Consider the following 24,674-nt stretch of genomic DNA (forward strand, 5'->3'; position numbering starts at 1 on the left):
GTCTTCAAATTTGGTATGGTCATGTCTTTCGGCCTAGAGACGAAGCCTATTGAAATTGGAAAAAATCGGTTTAGATTTGGATATATCTGCCATATATATGTTCGTCCGATTTGCAGTAATACGGAAATAAAATGGTCATTTCTAAACCGATTCTCTCGAAATTTGGTAGGAAGGGTTTTTATATGACTCTCGACATTACTGGTAAATTTCATAAAAATCGGTTCAGATTTAGATATAGCTCCCATATATATATTGCATCCGATGTGGCCTTTTAAGGCTCGAGGAGCCACAATTTTGGTCCGATCTTTACAAAATCTTGCACGAAGTGTTTTCTTTGACGTTTCAATACGACTGCAAAATTTCATAGAAATCGGTTCAAATTTAGTTACAGCACCCATATATATTTTTTATCCCATATGGAGTTGTAAAGCTGTAGCAGCCACAATTTTGGTCCGATATTTACAAAATTTGGCTCGGGGTGCTTTATTTGACGTCTTCATATGTGTGCAAAATTTCAAAAAATCGGTTCAGATTTAGATATACCTCCCATATATATCTTTCATCCGATTTGGACTTTAAAGGCTGTTGTAGGCAAAATTTTGGCCCGATATCTACAAAATTTTGCGTGAGTTGTTTTATTTAAAGGCCCAATACAAAGTGCAAATTTTCATATAAATCGGTCTATATTAAGACATATCTTTTGTCTGATATGGTATTTTAAATCTGTAGAAGACACTACTTCAGTCCAATTCTAACAAGATGTAGTATGAGGTGTTTTATTTGACGTCTTAATAATATAATTCCTTAAATTTCTTAATCTCAATTCGAGAAAAACTGAGAAATTTTTTCGCTCAAACTTCTAAGCCGGCATTTTTGACGTGTGTGTAATTGGATTTTGATTTGTGTTGCTATTTTTTTGGAAAAAACAATCGAGGTATTGCTGTAACTTTGCACACAAACACTCGTATAATTCCTATTGTTGTCTCCAGCGTTGGGCGCCACTTATCTACAAACACCGCCACTGTATACCGCGGACAATTATCACCAATGTGTTGTACACCAAAGGGCTACCTATTGTATGGTATATGTAGAAATTCAACCCGATAATGGTTCCGAGATATGGCAAAAAATTAAGGGTAACCATAGTTCAACTAAATTTCGCTATCGACATGATCAAGTGTATCGCGGTATATGCGCAATTAACATAAAAAACCATTCGTCTCAAACGTTAAACATATCACCAACAAATGCCCATTCAAAAAATCCTCACAGTGACAACGTGCATATGGCCAAAGAACTCTGGAAAATATCTCGTAGGCAAAAATCCATTGGGCTGTATGAACAACAATTGCATGAGCACATCAATGAGGAAATGCAAACCAAATATAATTTGAGTGCGAAAACTTTTGTAACGTACTGTGAAAATCCCAAGGAACCATTAAACAAAGGTAAGAAGATTCATTGACTTTCTCATAGTGAGAAGAAAATTGCAGTGAAGATACTTTTTCAATCGATCATCGAGTCTTCTCCGGTGAATATTTCTAGAGCCTTCATATTACTATGCGATTTCTTTATTGATCGCGATTGGCATTCTTAACATTCTTTCAACTATCTTCGATGCCTACTTTAAAATGCAATACACAAAAAATAGGAGTAACATTGAATATGGGTATTATGACGTAGCTCACAAATTTCCAGGTAAGTCCATCTGAAAGGAATTTCAAAGAAAATCCTACTACCTTTACTATTCCATCTTTTTATTGTAGTAAGGAAATATTTGACGACACACAGTGGGCCAAATGGCAAAAAAATTGGAAATAAGTCTACAACTTTTTATCTGTTGATTTTAGCCATACAAAATGTTCTAGACATTTGTAGAGGAGGACATAGGCTTTCAGAAAAGTGCTGTTGTTGGTCCATATCTTTAATACAGGGTGAGCTACAGGGTGTCAAAGTTGACCACTTTTGACTTCTCCAAGCTTCTGGGGGCCATAACTTTTGATCTACTCAACCGATTTACATGATTTAGGACTCTAGAGAAAGAGCTTGACAAGATCTAAAAAACTTATGCATAAAGTACCATGCCATCGTGTACTGTTAAGGAGTTATGAATTGTTTAATTTTAAAATATGAAAATTTGGCCTTGGTTTTTTTCAGTGTTTTTTTAATAACTCCGTCAATTTTAAAGCTATAAACTTCATACTTCACACAAATTATGCCAGCATATGTGTGCATAAAATACAAAAGGAATCACGTGAATATCTTTAGCGGTTTAAAAATGGCATCGTTTTCAATATGAAAAATATTTTTTTTGTCAAAAAATTGCAAAATTTTTCAAAAAAGATACTCCCATTTCCTTTAAGTTTTCGCAAACTTTGGCCATCAAAGCATTATCATTTCTTTCCATTTTCACAAAGTCGAGGTATTAAGAAAAGTTTTAAGTGCTAATTTGGCTAATTTCGATATCAAACAACACCGTTATCTTAAGACCAAAATGGCCAATTTTTTTACTAAACTTCAAAAGTTTCTCACTGGAAAAAAAGTTCCACGGGGATTTTTTCGCTTTTTTTGAACTTAAATGAAAGCTTAAAATGTTCCCAACATTTTAAGGTATGTCTCGCCATATCCTAGCCATAAATGAGATCGTAGCGATCAAAATACTGAAAAAAGTCAATTTTCAAGTAGTGCTATATTCATTGCTAAAAAACAAGTATTACGTCACATTTTATTGCAAAGATGTTAAATAAACTTTTATTTGGTAACACTTCTTCTACAAAACACAAAAAGAATCATGGAAATATCTCTATTCTATTCCATTTTATGGAACCGGCAATAAAAAAGTCAATTTTTCAAAAAAGTCGAATTTCCCAAATTTTGTTTTTGTTGTCCTAATTGCACATGACACACTATAGCCATATTTACGCAACATACCTTATCGTAAAGGAAATTTTCATACCTTTCCAACGATGTATAAAACATTTCTCAACTCGGATTCTATCTACTCTAAAATTCATTTACACTTCATTAAACTCTATATAAAAATGTCTATTTGTGAAATGGAACCTTATATGGGGCCTACACTAAAACATTGATAGATTTGCCCAGGGTTTACAATACAAATGTGTTAGAATAAAAAAAGGTCTCCTGCCAAAGTTTAAAAAAATTGGAATAAAAATATGTGTTTTAGAGCGAAAACACTTCGCATCGGCGTGCGTTTATATGTATATTAGCTACTCCCAAAATAAAAAAGCATTTTAGTTTTGTATTATTTGATTTTATTCTCTACCAAATAATCTAAGGTATCAAAATTTAAAAGCTCTTTAATTTGAATGGCATCGGGATCGTCCTTATCTATATCGTCACATATTTTTGGTAGCCATTTAGTTCTGATGCTGTATAGTACCGGATCAGACGATAACAATAAATATTGAAGTAAATCATAATTTTGGTTAAATTTGGTGCTCTTTCGGGTATTGAAAAGCCGGAACTGTTTAACATCTCTATTACGGGATTCCTGAGCTTCTTCTGTAAGTTCTCCTAACGGAAGTATGTTGTATTCCACAATTTCCTTGCCATGATGTAAGACTTTATGTACTGTCGGTGTTAAAGCTTTCCACGAATATAAATCAGATAAAATGTTTTTTGTGTCATTACTATAAGCTTCAAATTTGGTTGAATTTATCATCTTTTTGCTATTGATTACAGCCAAAATCACTTTGAATCGTCTTAGCAAGTGTTCATCAAGACCGGTTATTTTAGATGTCGATACGGGGTCCTCAAAAAACCGCCTTGCCGAGTTGCCATCATTTGTGCTTCCGTATCCGTAAAGAGGTTTATCTATTATAAGTCCCTTTTGTTTAAACTCCAACTGGATTCGATTCTTCTCTTCCTGCCTCATTTTGTGAAGATCTTGGTTGTTTCTAGCAGAGACATCGCGGTTTCCAGGGCTAGTCCGATATTTAAGGTCATACGATAAATGCAAACAATACTCCATGAATCGAATTCTACAGTGCAGGGGCGAAATACCGAAATTGAGCGCATTTTCGTTTACTAAATTTTCATCAGACTTGTCCTCGAATTGCCCATTCTTCTTGCCACAAATATTGCATCTCCAATTGGACATAACGCCAGTTAATGCGTTTGCCACCTTTCCATCGATCATAGTGAGTTGTAGTTGAAACGAAACTTTTATATTTCTTCCCAATTGGTTTATAACAATCATGGGTAATGCAGCAATTTCTTCCTTTATTTCGTTCACCAAAGATCGTGTTGTGTTCCGGTCTTCCTTTGTATACTCAAACCGAATTGGGCGACATAAATATTTTGACCCAGGTGTTCTATTTATCCATATATCTTGAAATGCATTTTCTTTCGATGATGAAGATTGGTCCTTGTACAATCTCATTCTCAATGGTACTAATGATGCCATGAAAATTGATGCGAAGTTGGTATCTATTTCTGTTTGTTGCTTATATTCGGAAAATCCAGATGATCCATCACAACCCCATTTGCTGATCAAAACCACTTCGGAATTATTACATGTGTTCAACTGTTCTTCAGTAAAATTAGAAATAATTCTAACAGCTGTATTTTCAACAAGATCAGCAAGTTTCACTCTTGCTTTTAATTCGTCCACGTATATATTTGATGGCACCATTTTCGTCCTGGTGTTGTACAATTTATGTTTTGAGGGTAAACAACCCCATCCTTTTTCACGAAGAGCCTTCCTCATTGTTGAGTATTTGTTTCTTGAGAGGCCTAGGTTCAAAATCAGGGCCAGTGCATCTTCCTCCGTGAATTCTGTAGTCGATTTTGGAGTTGGAATACTTTCTACCATTCTCTTTACCCTTTTCGGAGATGCTAATGGTAAAACATCGACAATTCGTCCAACATTTTTTGGTTGTGTTTTTAACAATGCTGTTTTGAACGTATCTTTTATTAAATTTGGCGGATGTGCCGCCAATAGTTCCTCTTGTTTTTTCTTTTTGGTTTTCTCCGTAACTTCGTCGTATGCTTTGCTAGGCCGGCCGGGAATCAGCGGTTTAATTTCAATAAGTAGATCCGATTTCAGCCACTTCTCATACATTTTGAAAAACTTGATTTTTGCGAATGAACATTCTGGCAACCTTCTCTCAAATGATTTGTAGAATTTTTCAAGTTTGTCTAAAGCGTCTTTATTTAGCCTTATTCCATATATGTGGTCCAAAGTGTAAACAAGTTCCTTAAATGACTCCGTGTATGATTTGGAATCATTTTTGATGTCCCATACAATTTTCGAAAGAGTGGAATACTTCAGTATGACTTCCATAACTTATAAATGTCCTTTACGCCTCTACAAAATATAATGAAGAAAATTTGGATTTTGTTCAAATATTTATGCAATATATTCACAATTAATGACCCATTTCAGGTATCAGACGCAATCGTAAAAAGGGGTCCAAAGTGCCTCTTTTTACTTACTCTTCTATAATTATTTACCTGGACTCGAATTTGGTTACAAAAAAATGACAATGAATTTTTTATGGGTAGGTTTTTTCACATTCATTGATACGGTGGATTTCCTGGGAATTCGACATAGCGAAACAGGTAACATTTGTCTGCATCAAATCTTAACACAAATATATATATATATGCAGGTATATTTCTAGGTTACTTTTTATTCAAAAATCATCAGCTTACATTAAAAATAGATGTAGGTACTATACAAACGCACGCCGATGCGAAGTGTTTTCGCTCTAAAACACATATTTTTATTCCAATTTTTTTAAACTTTGGCAGGAGACCTTTTTTTATTCTAACACATTTGTATTGTAAACCCTGGGCAAATCTATCAATGTTTTAGTGTAGGCCCCATATAAGGTTCCATTTCACAAATAGACATTTTTATATAGAGTTTAATGAAGTGTAAATGAATTTTAGAGTAGATAGAATCCGAGTTGAGAAATGTTTTATACATCGTTGGAAAGGTATGAAAATTTCCTTTACGATAAGGTATGTTGCGTAAATATGGCTATAGTGTGTCATGTGCAATTAGGACAACAAAAACAAAATTTGGGAAATTCGACTTTTTTGAAAAATTGACTTTTTTATTGCCGGTTCCATAAAATGGAATAGAATAGAGATATTTCCATGATTCTTTTTGTGTTTTGTAGAAGAAGTGTTACCAAATAAAAGTTTATTTAACATCTTTGCAATAAAATGTGACGTAATACTTGTTTTTTAGCAATGAATATAGCACTACTTGAAAATTGACTTTTTTCAGTATTTTGATCGCTACGATCTCATTTATGGCTAGGATATGGCGAGACATACCTTAAAATGTTGGGAACATTTTAAGCTTTCATTTAAGTTCAAAAAAAGCGAAAAAATCCCCGTGGAACTTTTTTTCCAGTGAGAAACTTTTGAAGTTTAGTAAAAAAATTGGCCATTTTGGTCTTAAGATAACGGTGTTGTTTGATATCGAAATTAGCCAAATTAGCACTTAAAACTTTTCTTAATACCTCGACTTTGTGAAAATGGAAAGAAATGATAATGCTTTGATGGCCAAAGTTTGCGAAAACTTAAAGGAAATGGGAGTATCTTTTTTGAAAAATTTTGCAATTTTTTGACAAAAAAAATATTTTTCATATTGAAAACGATGCCATTTTTAAACCGCTAAAGATATTCACGTGATTTCTTTTGTATTTTATGCACACATATGCTGGCATAATTTGTGTGAAGTATGAAGTTTATAGCTTTAAAATTGACGGAGTTATTAAAAAAACACTGAAAAAAACCAAGGCCAAATTTTCATATTTTAAAATTAAACAATTCATAACTCCTTAACAGTACACGATGGCATGGTACTTTATGCATAAGTTTTTTAGATCTTGTCAAGCTCTTTCTCTAGAGTCCTAAATCATGTAAATCGGTTGAGTAGATCAAAAGTTATGGCCCCCAGAAGCTTGGAGAAGTCAAAAGTGGTCAACTTTGACACCCTGTAGCTCACCCTGTATTAAAGATATGGACCAACAACAGCACTTTTCTGAAAGCCTATGTCCTCCTCTACAAATGTCTAGAACATTTTGTATGGCTAAAATCAACAGATAAAAAGTTGTAGACTTATTTCCAATTTTTTTGCCATTTGGCCCACTGTGCGACATTTTCTTTGTACCGCAACTTTCGACGTTTAATTGCACCCAACAATTCTACGCTCGGCAAAGATCTAAGCTTCATGGATGGCTTTCGCAGTATATTGTCATTTGTAATAGTCTTCGAACACATGAACTTGATCCAATTCTTGCCACTGCATAATCCTCACTTTTTGGAGAAGTCCATCACAACTTCGTTTGCGTTGTCCATGATCCATATGGTGGCCTGCATAGAATTATTTTTTGTTATGAGTGGCCTATTCTTGTACCTAAAGTTTGACCAAAATGGCTTGATAACAAAACAATCCAGTCTTAAAGAATGCTTCAAAGTTTATGGCCGCATGATGGCATCGAGATATTTAAGGTAAGAGAATTGCACAGTGGCAAAAGTTCTGTGGAAAAAAGTCTGTCTTCTTTGCAAGTATAGAGGTGTCTTCCCGAAATTGTATATGGTTTTAGCTGCGACACTTACCAGATAAGGTGGCTCCTTTGATGGGCCTTCAAAGTTGGTCACCTCGGTCCTACAAAATTTTGTTCGTGCTACGAAACATAGCAAATTTATACAGAAAACATCCTTCTCAGTTGGGATAAATCGTAAAATGAACAAGATATCACACATAAAATTTTAATACCCTATACCATAGAATGGGGGTATACTAATATCGTCATTCCGTTTGTAAAATTGGAAATTTTGCCCATGAACATTCCACTAAGGAACAGGGGCAAACTTCTCACATATCAATGAGGGCAGTCCGATTCAAGTTTAAGCTCAATGATAAGGGGCCTCCTTTTTATAGCCGAGTCCGAACGGCGTGCCGCAGTGCGAGACCTCTTTGGAGAGAAGTTTTACATGGCATACTACCTCACAAATGTTGCCATCATTAGGAAGAAACACCACCGCTGAAAACTTTTCTGATGGTCTCGCCTGGATTCGAACCCAGGCGTTCAGCGTCATAGGCGGACATGCTAACCTCTGCGCTACGGTGGCCTCCGAATCATGGTATTCCACTAAAAGCTCTTTGTCGAAAATAAATATTCAAAGGAAAATTTTGCTCCATTTAAAGTAAAAGAAGGCGCAGCGGAATTAGAAGTGTCACATTCAGGAGCGCACTGAGAAGGCTCACAGATGTTGGGCACTATGTAGACGGGCCGAGGATAGTCCACTGACCCTACAGGAGCGTGATAAGACCAATACTTAATTACGCCTCAGTAGTTTGGTGGACTGCTATGGAGAGAAAGTACAACATAAGGACCATACAACAGGTTCAGAGAACATGTTGTCTTGGCATAGGCGGAGCGACCACGACCACTACGGCACTGGAGACTATTCTAGATATCCGACCCATTGACATACAGATTAAGTTTGAGGCAGCCACTGCGGCTATGAGACTTAAGGCAATGGGAGAATGGATTGAGGATGGGAGCAGCTCACACCATTGCGGTATAGTCGAGGCGAATAGTGATAGGAAACCTGGAAGGAAGGGAAGAGGTTTCCAATCGGATACCTGAGAATGAATCTTGAAGTCGAGTGCGAGGCACTGCTGCCATCAGCACAGACTTGGATTGACAGAACCCTAGTATTGCCATCTGGAAGATCATGTTACACGAATGCGTTGAGAACCCAGGGACTGCCTGACCATAATACGATCCTGCGGGCGGAGATCCGGGCGATCACGGAATGCGTGAAGTGGTGTGGTGCTTACGTGAGGACGTCGAGTGTGAACATCTTTAACGAAAGTAAAATTGCCATAAGGGCAATACCAACCAGGACGGTAAGGTCACGAACAGTCTTGCAGTGTAAGAAGGAGATTAAAGCCTTCTTTGAGGATGGCAAAATCCGCATCGTTTGGGTGCCGGGCCATAACGGAGTAAAGGGAAATGAAAGTGCAGACGATTTGGCGGTGAAGGCCAGAGGACTGCCGTCAAAAAACTTGGTTAAGACGAAGCCTTTCGGGTCGACACAGTCTGAGTTAAGGGAGTGGGCGACGAATGCGCATGCAACATTGTGGAACAGCAAAACGGTCGGTAGGACGGCGAAAATCCTATGGGGGGATACAGATCGTGAGAAGGCGAGGCTATTACTGAAAGAAAGCAAGAAGGAGGTCAGTATAGCTATTGGTATCATAACGGGACATATAGGACTACGAGCTCACTTATGTAAAATCGGTGCGGCAAGTGATAGCATGAGTAGGGCATGCGGGGAAGATGATGAGACGTTGGAGCATTTCCTTTGTCATTGCCGGGGCTTTCGCGTCTAACAGATACCGGCACTTAGGTGGAGACACAATACCAGACATTAACCAACTTAGGGGAGTGGTATAGAAAACAATTAAGGATTTTGTAAGTAGCACGGAATTCCTAACTTAAAATTTTCTTTTTACACCCTCCACCATAGGATAGGGGGTATACTTATTTCGTCATTCTGTTTGTAACTACTCTAAATATTCGTCTGAGACCCCATAAAGTATATATATTCTTGATCGTCGCGAAATTTTATGTCGATCTAGCCATGTCCGTCCGTCTGTCGAAAGCACGCTAACTTCCGAAGGAGTAAAGCTAGCCGCTTTAAATTTTGCACAAATACTTCTTATCAGTGTAGGTCGGTTGGTATTGTAAATGGGCCATATCGGTCCATGTTTTGATATAGCTGCCATATAAACCGATCTTGGGTCTTGACTTCTTGAGCCTCTAGAGTGCGCAATTCTTATCCGATTGGGATGAAATTTTGCACAACGTGATTTGTTATGACATCCAACAACTGTGCCAAGTATGGTTTAAATCGGTTTATAACCTAATATAGCTGTCATATAAACCGATCTTGGGTCTTGACTTCTTGAACCTCTAGAGTGCGCAATTCTTATACGATTGGAATAAAATTTTGTGCTTAGTATTTTGTTATGATATCCAACAGCTGTGCCAAGTATGGGTCAAATCGGTTCATAACCTGATATTGCTTTCATAGAAACAGATCTGGGGACTTGACTTCTTGAGCTTCTAGAGGGCGCAGTTCCTATCCGATTTGGCTGAAATACGTATTTTATTCTTACTTTCAACAACTATGTCAAATAAGATTCAAAGCGGTTCATAACCTGATATAACTGTCACATAAACCGATCTGGGGACTTGACTTCTTGAGCCTCTAGAGGTCGCACGACGGCGATTTGCTGAAATTTTGTACGACGGATTCTCTCATGACCATCAACATACGTGTTTATTATGGTCTGAATCGGTCTATAGCTCGATACAGCTCCCATATAAATCGATCACTCTATTTTACTTCTTGAGCCCCCAAAGGGCGCAATTCTTATTCGAATTGGCTGACATTTTACACAGGTCTCCAACATATAATTTAATTGTGGTCCAAACCGGACCATATCTTGATATCGCTCTAATAGCAGAGCAAATCTTTTCTTATATCCTTTTTTTGCCTAAGAAGAGATGCCGGGAAAAGAACTCGACAAATGCGATCCATGGTTGAGGGTATATAAGGTTCAGCCCGGCCGAACTTAGCACGCTTTTACTTGTTTCAAGTTTTCTTGTCTGTTAGGGCGAGATCATTTAATTTTTTACAATTTTTGTTTGTTTCTCTTTCGAGACGAGCTGAATGGTCGAAGATGCAAATGGAATTTTCTTTTTAGAGGTTACTTTATAGTTTTTAGAGCGCACAAGAAGCCGATTACTGTCTTAGGCGTGTGTCCATAGTGACATGGGGCGGATTAATATCTGCACCCTCTTTTCAACCTAACCTAACCTTTTAATTTTGTGATTGTGGATATATATGCAAATGTAGCTTATTATAAAATTTATGTTAAGATATATATTCATGATGTTTTAATGCGATTATCTTGTTTTGTTTAATTTCTTTTATTTTCTTTAGATATATGCCCTCCATTCTATTGCTAATACTATTTTCCTCCAGTATTTTGCTATACCTTGGGACAGTTAAGTTTCTCTCACCTTTATGGAGACACCTTGTAGAGCCCAATGTTGTCATGTGTCAAAATAAATGGTGGTCGAATGTCTTTATGGTCTCAAATTTAAAGTTCAATAACTACGTAAGTATGATAATGTATAACGGGATTACTCTAGATTTAAACATAGGGGTTGTCCCCTTGACTTTCTATATCCTATTGGTTAGTGCTTATAGAGGCACTAACCAATAGCATGCCTACATCCACCTTTTTTAGTTAGGAGTAATATTAGATTTTTTGGTGATTGTAGCATTTTAGAGTATGTTGGCATTGTTGTTTTCTATGTCAAGTATACGAAATGTTTAATTGCAGTGTTGGTTGCATACCTGGTACATCGCTGCAGACTTTCAGTTATATGCCATTTTTCTATTCATTTTGGTTTTATCGGCAAAGTATGACAAGCTCATCTCATTCATAAAAACAAATAAATCTGTTAAATTTTATTTTCAGATATCCGCAATGGAAAAAATACCTATACACTCTAATAGGAGTTCTTGGCATACTTCTTCCAAGCGCCATAAGTTATATAAAAAAATTGGACTCCGTAGTGACTATGAGTTTTGAGTAAGTCGAAATCGTTTCAAGCTCCTCAACTATCATATAGAAGTTTAAAACCTTTCCAGAAATTATCGCCACATGTATGTGAAAAACGCCGAAACGGGTGAACACATGTACATTAGTTCATATGCCAATCTTAATGCGTTTTTCGTGGGCATTATCTGCGGCGAATTGTACGTTAAGTACCTGAAGCATGACAAATATAAACGTCTGGTGGGAGACTTCCTTAAACCATTACCTCCATTGGGCTGTCTTTGCATAGCATTCATTTGGTATTTAGGTTCGAAATTAATCCTGCAGGAAGCTTCAATATGGACAGCTTTATTCGCCATACTATATAAAAATGTAGTAGTCTACATAGTGGTCACTATTGTCATATTGAGAAAAATGTGCATGGGCAGTGGTAAGTTAATGTATTGTTAAGACAAATGTTAGATCGAAAGCTCAGAGATGAACTTGGAATTTGCTGACGAACAAGCATTCACAAATTGTTATACCCACCACCGAAGGACAAAGGGGTATATTCATTTTGTTATTCCGTTTGCAACACATAGAAACATCCGTTTCCAACCCTATTAAGTATGTATATTCTTGATAAGCGTAAAAATCTAAGACGATCTAGCCATGTCCGCTCGTCTGTCTGTTGAAATCGCGCTACAGTCTTTGAAAATAGAGATATTGAGCAGAAACTTTGCACAGATTCTTTTTTTGTTCATAGGCAGGTTAAGTTCGAAGATGGGTTATATCGGACTATATCTTGATATAGACTCCATATTGACCGATCCGCCGATTTAGGGTCTTTAGCCCATAAAAGCCACATTTATTATCCGATTTTGCTGAAATTTGGGACAGTCAGATCGGTCCAGATTTAGATATAGCTGTCATATAGACCGATCCGCCGATTTAGGGTCTTAGGCCCATAAAAACCACATTATATTAGCTGAAATTTGGGACAGTGAGTTGTGTTAGGCCGCTCGACACCCTTCTTTAATTTGACTGAGATCGGTTCAGATTTGGATATAGCTGTCATACAGACCGATCCGCCGATTTAGGGTCTTTAGCCCATAAAAACCACATTTATTATCCGATTTTGCTGAAATTTGAGACAGTCAGATCGGTCCAGATTTAGATATATAGACCGATCCGCCGATTTAGGGTCTTAGGCCCATAAAAACCACATTATATAAGCTGAAATTCGGGACAGTTAGTTTTGCTAGGCCACTAGACATTTTTCTTCAGTTTGGCCCAGATCGGTCCTGATTTGGATATAAATGTCATAGAGACCGATCTCTCAATTCAAGGTCTTGCGCCCATAAAAGGCGCATTTATCGTCCGATTTTGCCAACATTTAGGGCAGTGAGTTGTGTTAGGCCCTTCGATATCCTTCTTCAATTTAGCCCATATCGGTTCAGATTTGACCGATGCGACATTCTGACAGATCTGAATATTATTCCATTGCGTGTCACAAAGTTGACGAGACCACACTGGGGCTGCATAACTTACCACAGACCGGACAATAGCTTTGAACGTGGTCAACAAGGTTTCTTTGTCTGCACCCCAAGTGCTGCCAGCAAGTGACTTGAAGACCTTGTTTCTACTTTTGACTTTATCGCAAATTGCTGTGGCATGTGGGGAGAAAGTGTAAGAGCTGCCAAATGTGACGCCAAGTATTTTGGGACACTTGATGGTCGGAATCATTTCTCCATCGACCATCACAGTCAGCTCAGTATTCACCTCACGCGTATTTGTAGTGAACAATGTGGCTGAAGATTTGGTGGCAGATATCTTCAGATTTCTTGCAGCAACATATGAGGCAAGTTCGTTGAGGTAGACGTTCAACCTATCGCAGATGTCAACAATGGGTGGGGGGCCTGATGCCATGATCGCAGAAACGTACGTATATGATACGATCTCTATACCATCTGGACGGGGTGGAATGGAGGATAGGTAGAGATGAAACAGTGCCGGAGATATCACCCCAACTTGGGGAACTCCCTGTTTCACTCTACAGTGCTTGGACTTCTTATCCTTGAATTCCACAAATGACTGGCGACCACACAAATAATTCGTGACCCAGCGTTTCAAGCCTGGCTGGAGGGACGTGTTGACAATGTCCTCACCGTGTCGAATGCCTTCGATAGATCCAGTGCCAGGAGGACCGTCCTATCACATGGCCTAGGCTGACTGAAGCCACGGCAAATGTGTGCGGTGATGGCATGCAAAGCTGTTGTTGTGCTATACAGTCTTCGAAATCCATGTTGATGCTCAGCGAATGGAAGTTCTTCTACGAGGCTCGGGAGGAGTAATGCCTCAAGCGTCTTTGCCACTGGTGAGAGAAGGAAGATCGGACTTTACGACTCCCCCAAACTCGGGTCTTTTCCAGACTTCAGTAGCGGGATCACTCTGCCCATTTTCCAGATATCGGGAACTATAAGAGTGTTCAATGACAGGTTGAGGACAGTGGTAAGGTACTCAACTCCAGGTGAATCCAGATTCTTCAACATCAATGTAGAGATTCCGTCGGAGCCCAACGCCTTAGATGATTTGGCGCCACGGATGACATTCGTAACTTCGCCCACGGTAAATTGTGATGGCTGTTCATCGGCACGGAGACCACGAATACGGAGAATGCTCTCCTCCTTGCCCTGTCTCTCTCGGGATGCACAATAAATTGACAGTTGAACAACCTGGCGCATCTCTTCGGATCAGTCACGGTTGTTTCGCCAAAAGACTGAGGTCCTGTCGTCCCGTCTACCGGGGTTCGAGAGTGACTTAACAGTGGCCCACAGTTTGCCTACACCGGTGCCTAAGTTACATTGCTCCAAGTGTTCCAGCCACAAATTCCGCTTATGTTCGTTGACTACCCTGCTTATTTCCAGATTCAGCTCGCTGTTTCTGGGGTTAGCGGGGTCCATAGCACGAATCTCATCACGCTCGTCTGCGAGTACCACTGCTTGCGCCGGGAAATTGGGTGGCACTTGTATTCGACCGGCTGGTATAAAGCGAGCGGCTGCTGCGTTAATGATGTCTCGGAATTTCCTCTCGGCCACAAGCACATCAGAGGGGGGTGGCAGTTCACTGAAGCGGCGATTGGTATAATCTCTGAAGCCAGTCCAATCGGCCTTCTTATAAATGATAAACGTCCGGCGCTCAGAGGTTATGAAGTCGGGTGGTCGGTCAATGGTGAGAATTATGGGGAGGTGGTCTGACCCCAAAGAGATGACGGCTTGCCAGGATACGTCACTCAGGAGATCAGGGGATGCAATTGAGATGTCTGGCGAACTGCTGCACCTCCTCGTAATCCTAGTGGGGGCATCCTCATTCACCGTGCAAAACGTGGAGCTATCTATCTGCTCTGCCAAAGCTTTGCCACGCTGGTCGTTACCTAGGGGAGAATGCCATGACGAGTGATGCACATTAAAATCCCCCAGAACCAGACGATTATGGGCAGATAGCAACCCACTTATGTCGGGGTTGTAAGCCTGGCCATTAATAGGGACACAGCTACCAACCGCCGGTATGTACACGTTGTATAGCTCTATCTCGGCAGTACCCGACCTGACTGCTATCCCCATGCACTCCATGTAGGGGTCACTAGCGCCATGCGCAGGCAAGATAGATCTATATTGCACGGAATGCTGTATCACGAAGGTGAATCCCCCACCTCCATTCCTTGAGCTATCCTTACGTAGCACATTGTAACCGTGACAACTGTGCAAGCTGCAGGTGTTGGTCAGCTTTGTCTCCTGGATCGCTGCGACCAATATGCTCTTCCGACTCATAAAGTCTACGATCTCATCGATCTTGCCACGCAGTCCGTTGCAGTTTAACTGCAAGAACGATACATTTCCCGGCACTGGCCTGGCAGTAGTTGGGCTAGGATGCTATCGTTGCATAAATTGCCGTACGGGAGAGGTCGGGGGGGTCACATAGTCTGACGACGACGACGCTTGTGACCCACTGCTGGCTATGTTCGCACAGCACCTTGCGACATAGAAGTGAAATGTACCCACTCCATGCACCGGTTACACCTCACCGACACCGACCGATGATGAAGGCGGTTCTGGCAAACGGAACAGAACCAGGGTCCGGGGTTCTTTTCAATCCCGGCACGGACCAGAAGCGTGCGGAGAAGGCACTCCGGGATGTCCCTCTCCCATGACGAAAAAAGACGAACACGTACACTGAGGCGGCAGCCCTTGCCGATGAGGATTCCCTCAGGTCAATCCGGTGCGTACAACCGGCTGCCATGGGATTGTCTATCCAACGATACCACACTACTGTTTTTAGTTCAAAGATAAGCTTTCAAACGAATGTTTTTGAAATTAAAGTACGAGTCTGATATCCATTTTCAAGGCCAAATGTCTGGAAATGAAAAGCATTTGAGGGCAGAATACGAATCTGATCTGCACTTCCGGGGATAGGAGACTATAAGGCCGTCCCATACGCAAAATTCCACCCAAACTGGACATACGATAGATGATGGGAGTACAGCATAAATTTGGTACCCATTTTCGGAAATGTTGTGACCTGTATTTGGGAGTAGAGTTCTAATATTGCATTCCAATTAGAGAGAATGTGTCTGTTGTGTCTTATATTGTAAAAGAAGGCACAGAGAAGCGGGCCCGGTTTAGCCAGTATAAAATAGTAATTATATTAAATCCACGATATTAAATGTATTTCTTTCGAATTTTAAGGGTTCCTTTCCTTGCCTATATTCCGTTTGGTGGCACGGATATCTTATCAAATTTATCTGTGGCATGTCATTGTACTTCATATAATATTGGGATCATATAAGCAACCACTTAATGTAACAGGTCTCCTCATGGTAAGTACAACATTACGAGTAGTATATGTATATATATATATATAAGGATGTATATCTTTGCAAACTCTCTTCCAGAGTAAGGTATTTTTCGCCACCTATATTTCATCCGTTGCATTGGCATTAGTTCCGGCTGTCATGGTGGAGTATCCAATAGCCGAGATTCTGAATGTTATTGAAATAAAAAGTAAGTAAGAAAAATTAATCGCCATAAGGATTATTTGGTAATAAGCTGTCGCCCTTTTTTCAGAACGTCCAAAAAATCAGAAGACAGAAAGACAGAAACTCACATATACAGCTTTTGAAAATATCGGTACATTACATAGGAAAATCTACATGAACGTGGGCAAATGAGCAGCCAACTACCTCCGTCCGCTTTTTTGTTTATCATATATTTGTGTGAAGCTTTGTTGAAAAGGTCCAAATATAGCTCACTACATTTTGGATAAAACAACAAGTAAAAGGCCTTAAGTTCTTTGGATACCCACCACCTCGGGTATATATGTAAACCACCTTTCGTCATAATCCGATGAAAAATGTATAATTTATGCCCCCATAGAAGCTTTATCGAGATAGGGTCCGGTTTGCACCAAATTCGACACGGATATTGAGAGGTCATTGTTCAATTTTGTAGAACAAAATATTGGTCTTTTTGGAAGCCATATCCAAATAAAGACCGATCGAACCGTATACGACACGGATATCGAAAAGCCTAACATAAGTCACTGTTTCAAAATTCAACGAAATCGGATAATAAATGAGCTTTTTATGGGGTCAAGACTTAAAATCGATACATTTCTATACGTCAGCTATTGGTTGCCCAAAAAGTAATTGCGGATTTTTCATATAGTCGGCGTTGAAAAATTTTTTCAACGGCTTGTGACTCTATAATTGCATTCTTTCTTCTGTCAGTTATCGGCTGTTACTTTTAGCTTGCTTTAGAAAAAAAGTGCGCGAAATTTTGTTTACATTTGTTTGTTTGGCGTCAATTTTAATATGGAGCTCACAAAGGGGCATTTTCTTCATATTTTACTTTATTATTTCCGTAAAGGAAAAAACGCGGAGCAGGTTGCTAAAAAGTTACGAGATGTGTATGGTGATAAAGCCTTAATAGGAAGACAGTGTCAAAATTGGTTTCGCAAATTCCGTTCTGGAGATTTTTCACTTAAAGATGAGCCACGTTCAGGTCGGCCAAATGAAGTTGATGATGACCAAATCAAAGCATTAATCGAATTGGATCGTCATGTAACTGAGCGTGAGATAGGAGAGAAGTTAAATATACCAAAATCAACCGTTCATTATCACATAAAAAGTCTTGGACTGGTGAAAAAGCTTGATATTTGGGTACCACATGTATTGAAAGAAATTCATTTAACAAACCGAATCAACGCTTGTGCACCTTATGCACCTATATGCACCTTAAACGCAATGAATTCGATCCGTTTTTAAAACGAATCATAACTGGAGATAAAAAATGGATTGTTTACAATAACGTTAGTCGAGAACGATCATGGTCCAAGCATGGTGAATCAGCTCAAACCACTTCAAAGGCTGAAATCCACCAAAAGAAGGTTATGCTGCCTGTTTGGTGGGATTGGAAGGGTGTGGTATATTTTGAGCTGCTTCCAAGGAACCAAACGATTAATTCGGATGTTTACTGTCAACAATTGGACAAATTGAATACAGCCATCAAGGAGAAGCGACCAGAATTGGTCAATCGTAAAGGTGTCATATTCCACCAGGACAACGCTAGACCGCACACATGTTTGGTCACTCGCCAAAAACTGAGTGAGCTTGGCTGGGAACTTTTGATGCATCCACCATATAGCCCTGACCTTGCACCACCAGACTACCATTTATTTCGATCTTTGCTGAACTCCTTAAATGGTAAAACTTTCGGCAATGATGAGGCTATAAAATCGCACTTGGTTCAGTTTTTTGCAGATAAAGGCCAGAAGTTCTATGAGCGTGGAATACTAAATTTGCCAGGAAGATGGCAAAAGGTTATCGAACAAAATGGCAATTATATATTTGATTAAAGTTCATTCTAATTTTTATTAAAAATGCATTTACTTTCTTTTAAAAAATCCGCAATTACTTTTTGGGCAACCAATATATCCAAATCTGTGCCGATCTAAGCCAAATTGACGAAGGATGTCTAAGGGCCTAACACAACTCACTGTCCCAAATTTTGGCAAAATCGGACAATAAATGCGCCTTTTATGGGCTCAAGACCTTTAATCGAGAGATCGGTCTATATGACAGCTATATCCAAATCTGGACCGATCTGGGCCAAATTTAAGTAGGATGTCGAAGGGCCTAACACAACTGACTGTCCCAAATTTCAGCAATTCGGACAATAAATGCGCCTTTTATGGACCTTAGACCTTAAATCGAGAGATCGGTCTATATGACAGCTATATCCAAATCTGGACCGATCTGGGCCAAATTAAAGTAGGATGTCAAAGGGCCTAACACAACTCACTGTCCCAAATTTCAGCAAAATCGAATAATAAATGTGGCTTTTATGAGCCTAAGACCCTAAATCGGCGGATCGGTCTATATGGGGGCTGTATCAAAATATTGTCCGATATAGCCCATCTTCGAATTTAACCTGCTTATGGACAAAAAAAAAAGAATCTATGCAAAGTTTCAGCACTATTTCTCTATTTTTTAAGACTGTAGTGTGAATACATATACTTTATAGGGTCGGATATGGATATTTCGATGTGTTGCAAACGGAATGACAAAATAAATAAACCCCCATCCTTCGTTGGTGGGTGTAAAAAGTTTCATAAACTAGAAACTTGCATAGATAATTTATAAAGTTAATTGCCTAAATCCTGCATTAAGTTTGGATTTATGAGTTTATAACTTAGAGCATTTGTTTGTAACACCCAGAAGGAAGACCCATTGATAAGTTTAGCTATGTCCGTCTATCTGTTTGTCCATGTTAATTTGTGTACAAACTACAGGTCGTAATTTTCATCCGATTGTCTTCAAATTTAGCACATACATACTATGTAAATACTATTATCTTTTTGGTTTCACTGGTTTAAACAGCTCACGCACGTTTCATATTTTGTTTCACTGTCAAACATCTTCAGTTTGGTCTATAATTTAACAGTGAATCGTCTCACAAACAAACAACACTTACAAATTATTGAATTTTATTATCAAAATGAGTGCTCCGTTAGGAAAGTTCATCGCGCGCTTCTTCCATTCAGCCACGAAGCTCATTTTTGGCTCAATGGGTACGTAAATATACAGTGGATTTTCGATTTTGGTCAGCCAGAAGCATTGCAAGAGCTACCAATGCATTCAGAAAATGTCACATTTTGGTTTATGGGCTGGTGGTATCATTGGACCGTACTTCTTCAAAGATGATGCGAATCGTAACGTAATTGTGAATGGTGAGCGCTACCGTGAGATGATATGCAACTTTGTTTTGCCCAAAATGCAAGAGCTTGACTTGCATGACATGTGGTTTCAACAAGACGGTACCACAGGCCACACAGCACGTGGCTCTTAAAAAATTACCCTTTATAACATAAAACGCCACCGTGGCGCAGAGGTTAGCATATTCGCTTATGGCGTCGAACGTCTGGGCTCAAATCCTGGAGTGAACATCAGAAAATTTGTCGGCGATGGTTATTTACTTACTAATGCTGGCTACATTTGTGAGGCATCCTACCATGTTAAAACTTCTCTACCAGGTGGTATCGTTATTCGACACGCCGTTCGGGTTTGGCATAAAAAAGGAGGCCCCTTATCATTGAGCTTAAGCATTAATCGGACTGCACTCACTGATATGAGAGAAGTATCCCCTGTTCCTAATTAGAATTTTCATGGGAAATTTTTATACCCACCTCCATAGGATGGGGGTTTACTAATTTAGTCATTCCGTTTGTAACACCTCGAAATATTCGCCTAATACCCCATAAAGTATATATATTCCTGATCATTCGACGTTCTGAGTCGACCTAGCAATGTCTGTCCGTCCGTCTGTCGAAATCGCGATAGCGGTCGAACGTGTAAAGCTAGCCGCTTGAAATTTTTCACAAATACTTAATATTGATGTAGGTCGTTGGGAATTGCAAATTGGCCATATCGTTTCCGATTTAGATAAAATTCCCATATAAACCGATCTCCCGATTTGACTTCTTGAGCCCCTGGAAGCCGAAGTTTGTGTCCGATTTGGCTGAAATTTTGTGTGTAGTGTTCTGTTATGACTTCAAAATACTGTGTTAAGTACGACCAAAATCGATCTATAACCTGATATAGCTTCCATATAATCCGATTTCCCGATTTTAATTCTTGGACCCTTACAAGCCGCATTGTTTGCCCGATTTTGGCTGAAATTTTGCATGTAGAGTTCTGCTATGACTTCCAATAACTGTGCCAAGTACGGTCTGTAACCTGATATAGCTACCATATAAATCGATCTCCCGATTAGACTTCTTGAGCCCCTGAAAATTTTGCACATAGTGTTATGACTTCCAATAACTGTGTCAAGTACGGTTCAAATCAGTCTATAACCTGATATAGCTTCCATATAAACCGATATCTCGATTTGACTTCTTGAGCCAATGGAAGCCGAAGTTTGCATGTGGTGTTTTGTTATGACTTCCAAACACTGTGTTAAGTACGCTCAAAATCGGTCAATAAGCTGATATAGCTTCCATATAAACTGATCTCCCGATTTGACTGCTTAAGCCCCAGGAAACCGCAAGTTTTGTCCGATTTCTGTTGAAATTTTGCATGTAGGGTTCTGCTATGACTTCTAATAACTGTAAGAAGCACGGACCTAATCGGTCTATAACCGATTTGACTTCTTGAGCTCTTGAAAGGCGCAATTTTTCTCCGATTTGGCTGAAATTTTGCATGTGGTGTTCTGTTATGACTTCCAATAACTGTGTCACACACGGTTCAAATAGCCCAAGAAGTTGATATAGCTCTCATATAAACCGATCTGCCGATTTGACTTCTTGAGCCCCTGGAAACCACAATTTTTGGCCGATTTGGCTGAAATTTTGCACATAGTGTTATGACTTCCAACAACTGCGTCAAGTACGGTTCAAATCGGTCAAGATCCTGATATAGCTCCCATATAAACCGATCTCCCGACTTGACTTCTTGAGCCCCTGGAGGCCTCAACTTTCAACCGATTTTGCTGAAATTTATGTTATGTATACTGTTATGACTCTCAACAACTTTGGACGGGTTATAACCAGATATAGCTCCAATATTTTCCAGAATCCATGGTTGTGGCTTCCCAAGATTCGGCCCGGCCGAACTTAGCACGCTTTTACTTATTTTTTTTACGATCTTGTAATTTTGGCGAATTAAAACAAAAATTTTAAGTTATTAAATTAACATGAGATAACTTTAGAGTTAACTTTTTTTCAAATAATTATCGAAAACATATTAGTGAACAGATTTTATGAATTTTAAAAATAACTAAGTGCAGTAGGGTCGAATCTTGTATAACATTCACCATTAAACGCATTTGTAAAGTTCTTTTTATAAGCGGAAACTAAAAAGGATCCAGCAACAAACTCAATGGATTTTTATATCCACCACCATTGGAAGAGAGGTATATTCATTTAGTCCTTCCGTTTGCAACACATCGAAATACCCCTTACCGACCCTGCAAAATATATATTGGGTTGCTCAAAAAGTAATTGTCGGTAATATAGTAGTAATATAGTCGGCGTTGACAAATTTTTTCAACGGCTTGTGACTCTGTAATTGCATTCTTTCTTCTGTCAGTTATCAGCTGTTACTTTTAGCTTGCTTTAGAAAAAAAGGGCGCGAAATTTTGTTTACATTTGTTTGTTTGGCGTCAATTTTAATATGGGTACCACATGTATTGAAAGAAATTCATTTAACAAACCGAATCAACGCTTGTGATATGCACCTTAAACGTAATGAATTCGATCCGTTTTTAAAACGAATCATAACTGGAGATGAAAAATGGATTGTTTACAACAACGTTAGTCGAAAACGATCATGAACCAGCATGGTGAACCAGCTCAAACCAAAACACTTCGGCAATGATGAGGCTATAAAATCGCACTTGGTTCAGTTTTTTGCAGATAAAGGCCAGAAGTTCGATGAGCGTGGAATACTAAATTTGCCAGGAAGATGGCAAAAGATTATCGAACAAAATGGCAATTATATATTTGATTAAAGTTGATTCTAAGTTTTATTAAAAATGCATTTACTTTCTTTTAAAAAATCCGCAATTACTTTTTAGGCAACCCAATATTCTGAATCGTAAAATTCTAGGATGATTTAATGATGTCTGTCCCTCTGTTGTAATTACGCTACAGCTTTCAAAAATTTAAATATTCAGCTAAAACTTGGCAGAGTTTCATATTTAGTTTATACGCAGATTAAGTTCTTGAACGAGCAAAATCGTATCATATTTAGATATCTGTGGGAATATGTCGAAACCACGTAACTCAAGCTGTCATAACGCCAAACACTTGGCATATTGCTTACAAAACTTTTCGTATACGAATTTAGACAAATGTTGGGCTCCCAGGTAGCCGAGTTGGTAGCGTGCTTAGATTACCATTGCAGGGGTCGTGGGTTCGATTCCCGTCAGAAGCCTTGGTCTGTTGCTACTGTGGTATCACAATGGACTTAGAATTGTCTAAGTGAGTCTGTTGGAGATTATAGTAGAAAAAATTATGTAAAATTTCAATCAAATCAAATAATAATGGGGTCCTCTAGGCGCTTCAGAAGTAAAATCGGGAGGTCGAATTATGCGAGAGTTGGAAATTTTGCAAATTTTCACCCAAATCGGATAAAATTTGCACCGTCTAGGGGCGCAAGTTGTACAATCGGGAATTCGGTTTATATATTTATATATATAAACTGTTATGGACCGATTGAGACTATACTCTATAAAAATTTTGGAGTTTATAAACTGAACGGGTTTGCAAAATTTTATTAAAATCGAATAAAAATTGCACCCTTTAGGGACTCAAGAAATCAATTCATGAGATCGGTTTATGAGGTGTCTTTGCAAGGATAAAGCCCGATGTAGACGGCTATCAAGATTAATTCATATTGTAAACGTAATGACAAAATTAATATATAACTTCACAGAGCCCGGTGTGTATTAGAAGAAAATTAAAAAAAAAACAAGTTATGGTCAGATTCGGGCCATAATGAAATGAATGTTGGAGACCATAGCAGAAGTCATTGTATAAAATCAAATCGAATAAGAATTGCGTCCTTTAGGGGCTCATAAAGTAAAATAGGGAGATCGTTTAATAGGAGAGCTGTATTGGGCTATAGACCGATTCAGAAAATATTTGACACGTATGTTGCAGGTCATGTTGTACAAATTTCACCCAAATCAGATAATAATTGCACCCTATAGAGGCTAAAGATGTCAAGATCCCAGATCGGTTTATATGGCAGCTATATCAGGTTATAAACCGATTTGAACCATAAATTACACAGTTGTTGAAAGTCATAATGAAACACGTCATTCAAAATTTCAGCCAAATCGGATAGTATTTGCGCCCTCTAAAAGCTTAAGAAGTCAAGACCCCACATCGGATTTTATGACAGCTATATCAGGTTATGTACCGATTTCACCCATACTTGGCACAGTTGTTGAAAATCATAACAAAACATTTCGTGCAAAATGTCAGCCAAATTGGAAAAGAAATGCATCCTCTAGTGGCTCAAGAAATCAAGATTCAAGATCGGTTTATATAGCAGCTATATCCGGTTATGGACCGATTTGAACCGTACTTAACACAGTTGTTGGAAGTTGTGACGAAACACGTCATGCTAAATTTCAGCCAAATCGGATAAGAATTGCGCCCCCTAGTGGCTCAAGAAGTCAAGATCCCAGATCGGTTTATATGACAGCTATATCAGGTTATGAGCCGATTTGAACCATACTTGGCATAGTTGTTGGAAGTGATACCAAAACACCACGTGCAAATTTTCAGTCAAATCGGACTAAAATTACGTCCTCTATTGGCTCAAGAAGTCAAGACCTAAGATCGGTTTATATGGCAGCTATATCAAAACATGGACCGATATGGCCCATTTACAATCCCAACCGATTACACCTATAAGAAGTATTTGTGCAAAATTTCAAACGGCAAGCTTTATTCCTTCGAAAGTTAGCGTGCTTTCGACAGACAGAGGGACGGACGG

The 24,674-nt window shown here is 38.9% G+C and overlaps 1 protein-coding gene across 1 annotated transcript in view; it reads left to right on the forward strand.

Moving 5' to 3' along the window:
* LOC106081051 (uncharacterized) overlaps window positions 1–16,838 on the forward strand; it is a 36,097-nt gene extending 19,259 nt beyond the window's left edge. Inside the window, exons 2-11 of the mRNA XM_059369823.1 lie at window positions 990–1,448; window positions 1,546–1,698; window positions 7,203–7,494; window positions 11,008–11,185; window positions 11,414–11,493; window positions 11,552–11,665; window positions 11,725–12,062; window positions 16,357–16,487; window positions 16,563–16,671; window positions 16,735–16,838. Coding sequence (XP_059225806.1) covers window positions 990–1,448; window positions 1,546–1,698; window positions 7,203–7,494; window positions 11,008–11,185; window positions 11,414–11,493; window positions 11,552–11,665; window positions 11,725–12,062; window positions 16,357–16,487; window positions 16,563–16,671; window positions 16,735–16,838 — 1,958 coding nt within the window. The remainder of the gene's footprint in view (window positions 1–989; window positions 1,449–1,545; window positions 1,699–7,202; window positions 7,495–11,007; window positions 11,186–11,413; window positions 11,494–11,551; window positions 11,666–11,724; window positions 12,063–16,356; window positions 16,488–16,562; window positions 16,672–16,734) is intronic.
* Window positions 16,839–24,674: the final 7,836 nt, after the last annotated feature.

Source organism: Stomoxys calcitrans, chromosome 5 (genome assembly GCF_963082655.1).
Source record: "Stomoxys calcitrans chromosome 5, idStoCalc2.1, whole genome shotgun sequence".
NCBI classification, from domain to species: domain Eukaryota; kingdom Metazoa; phylum Arthropoda; class Insecta; order Diptera; family Muscidae; genus Stomoxys; species Stomoxys calcitrans.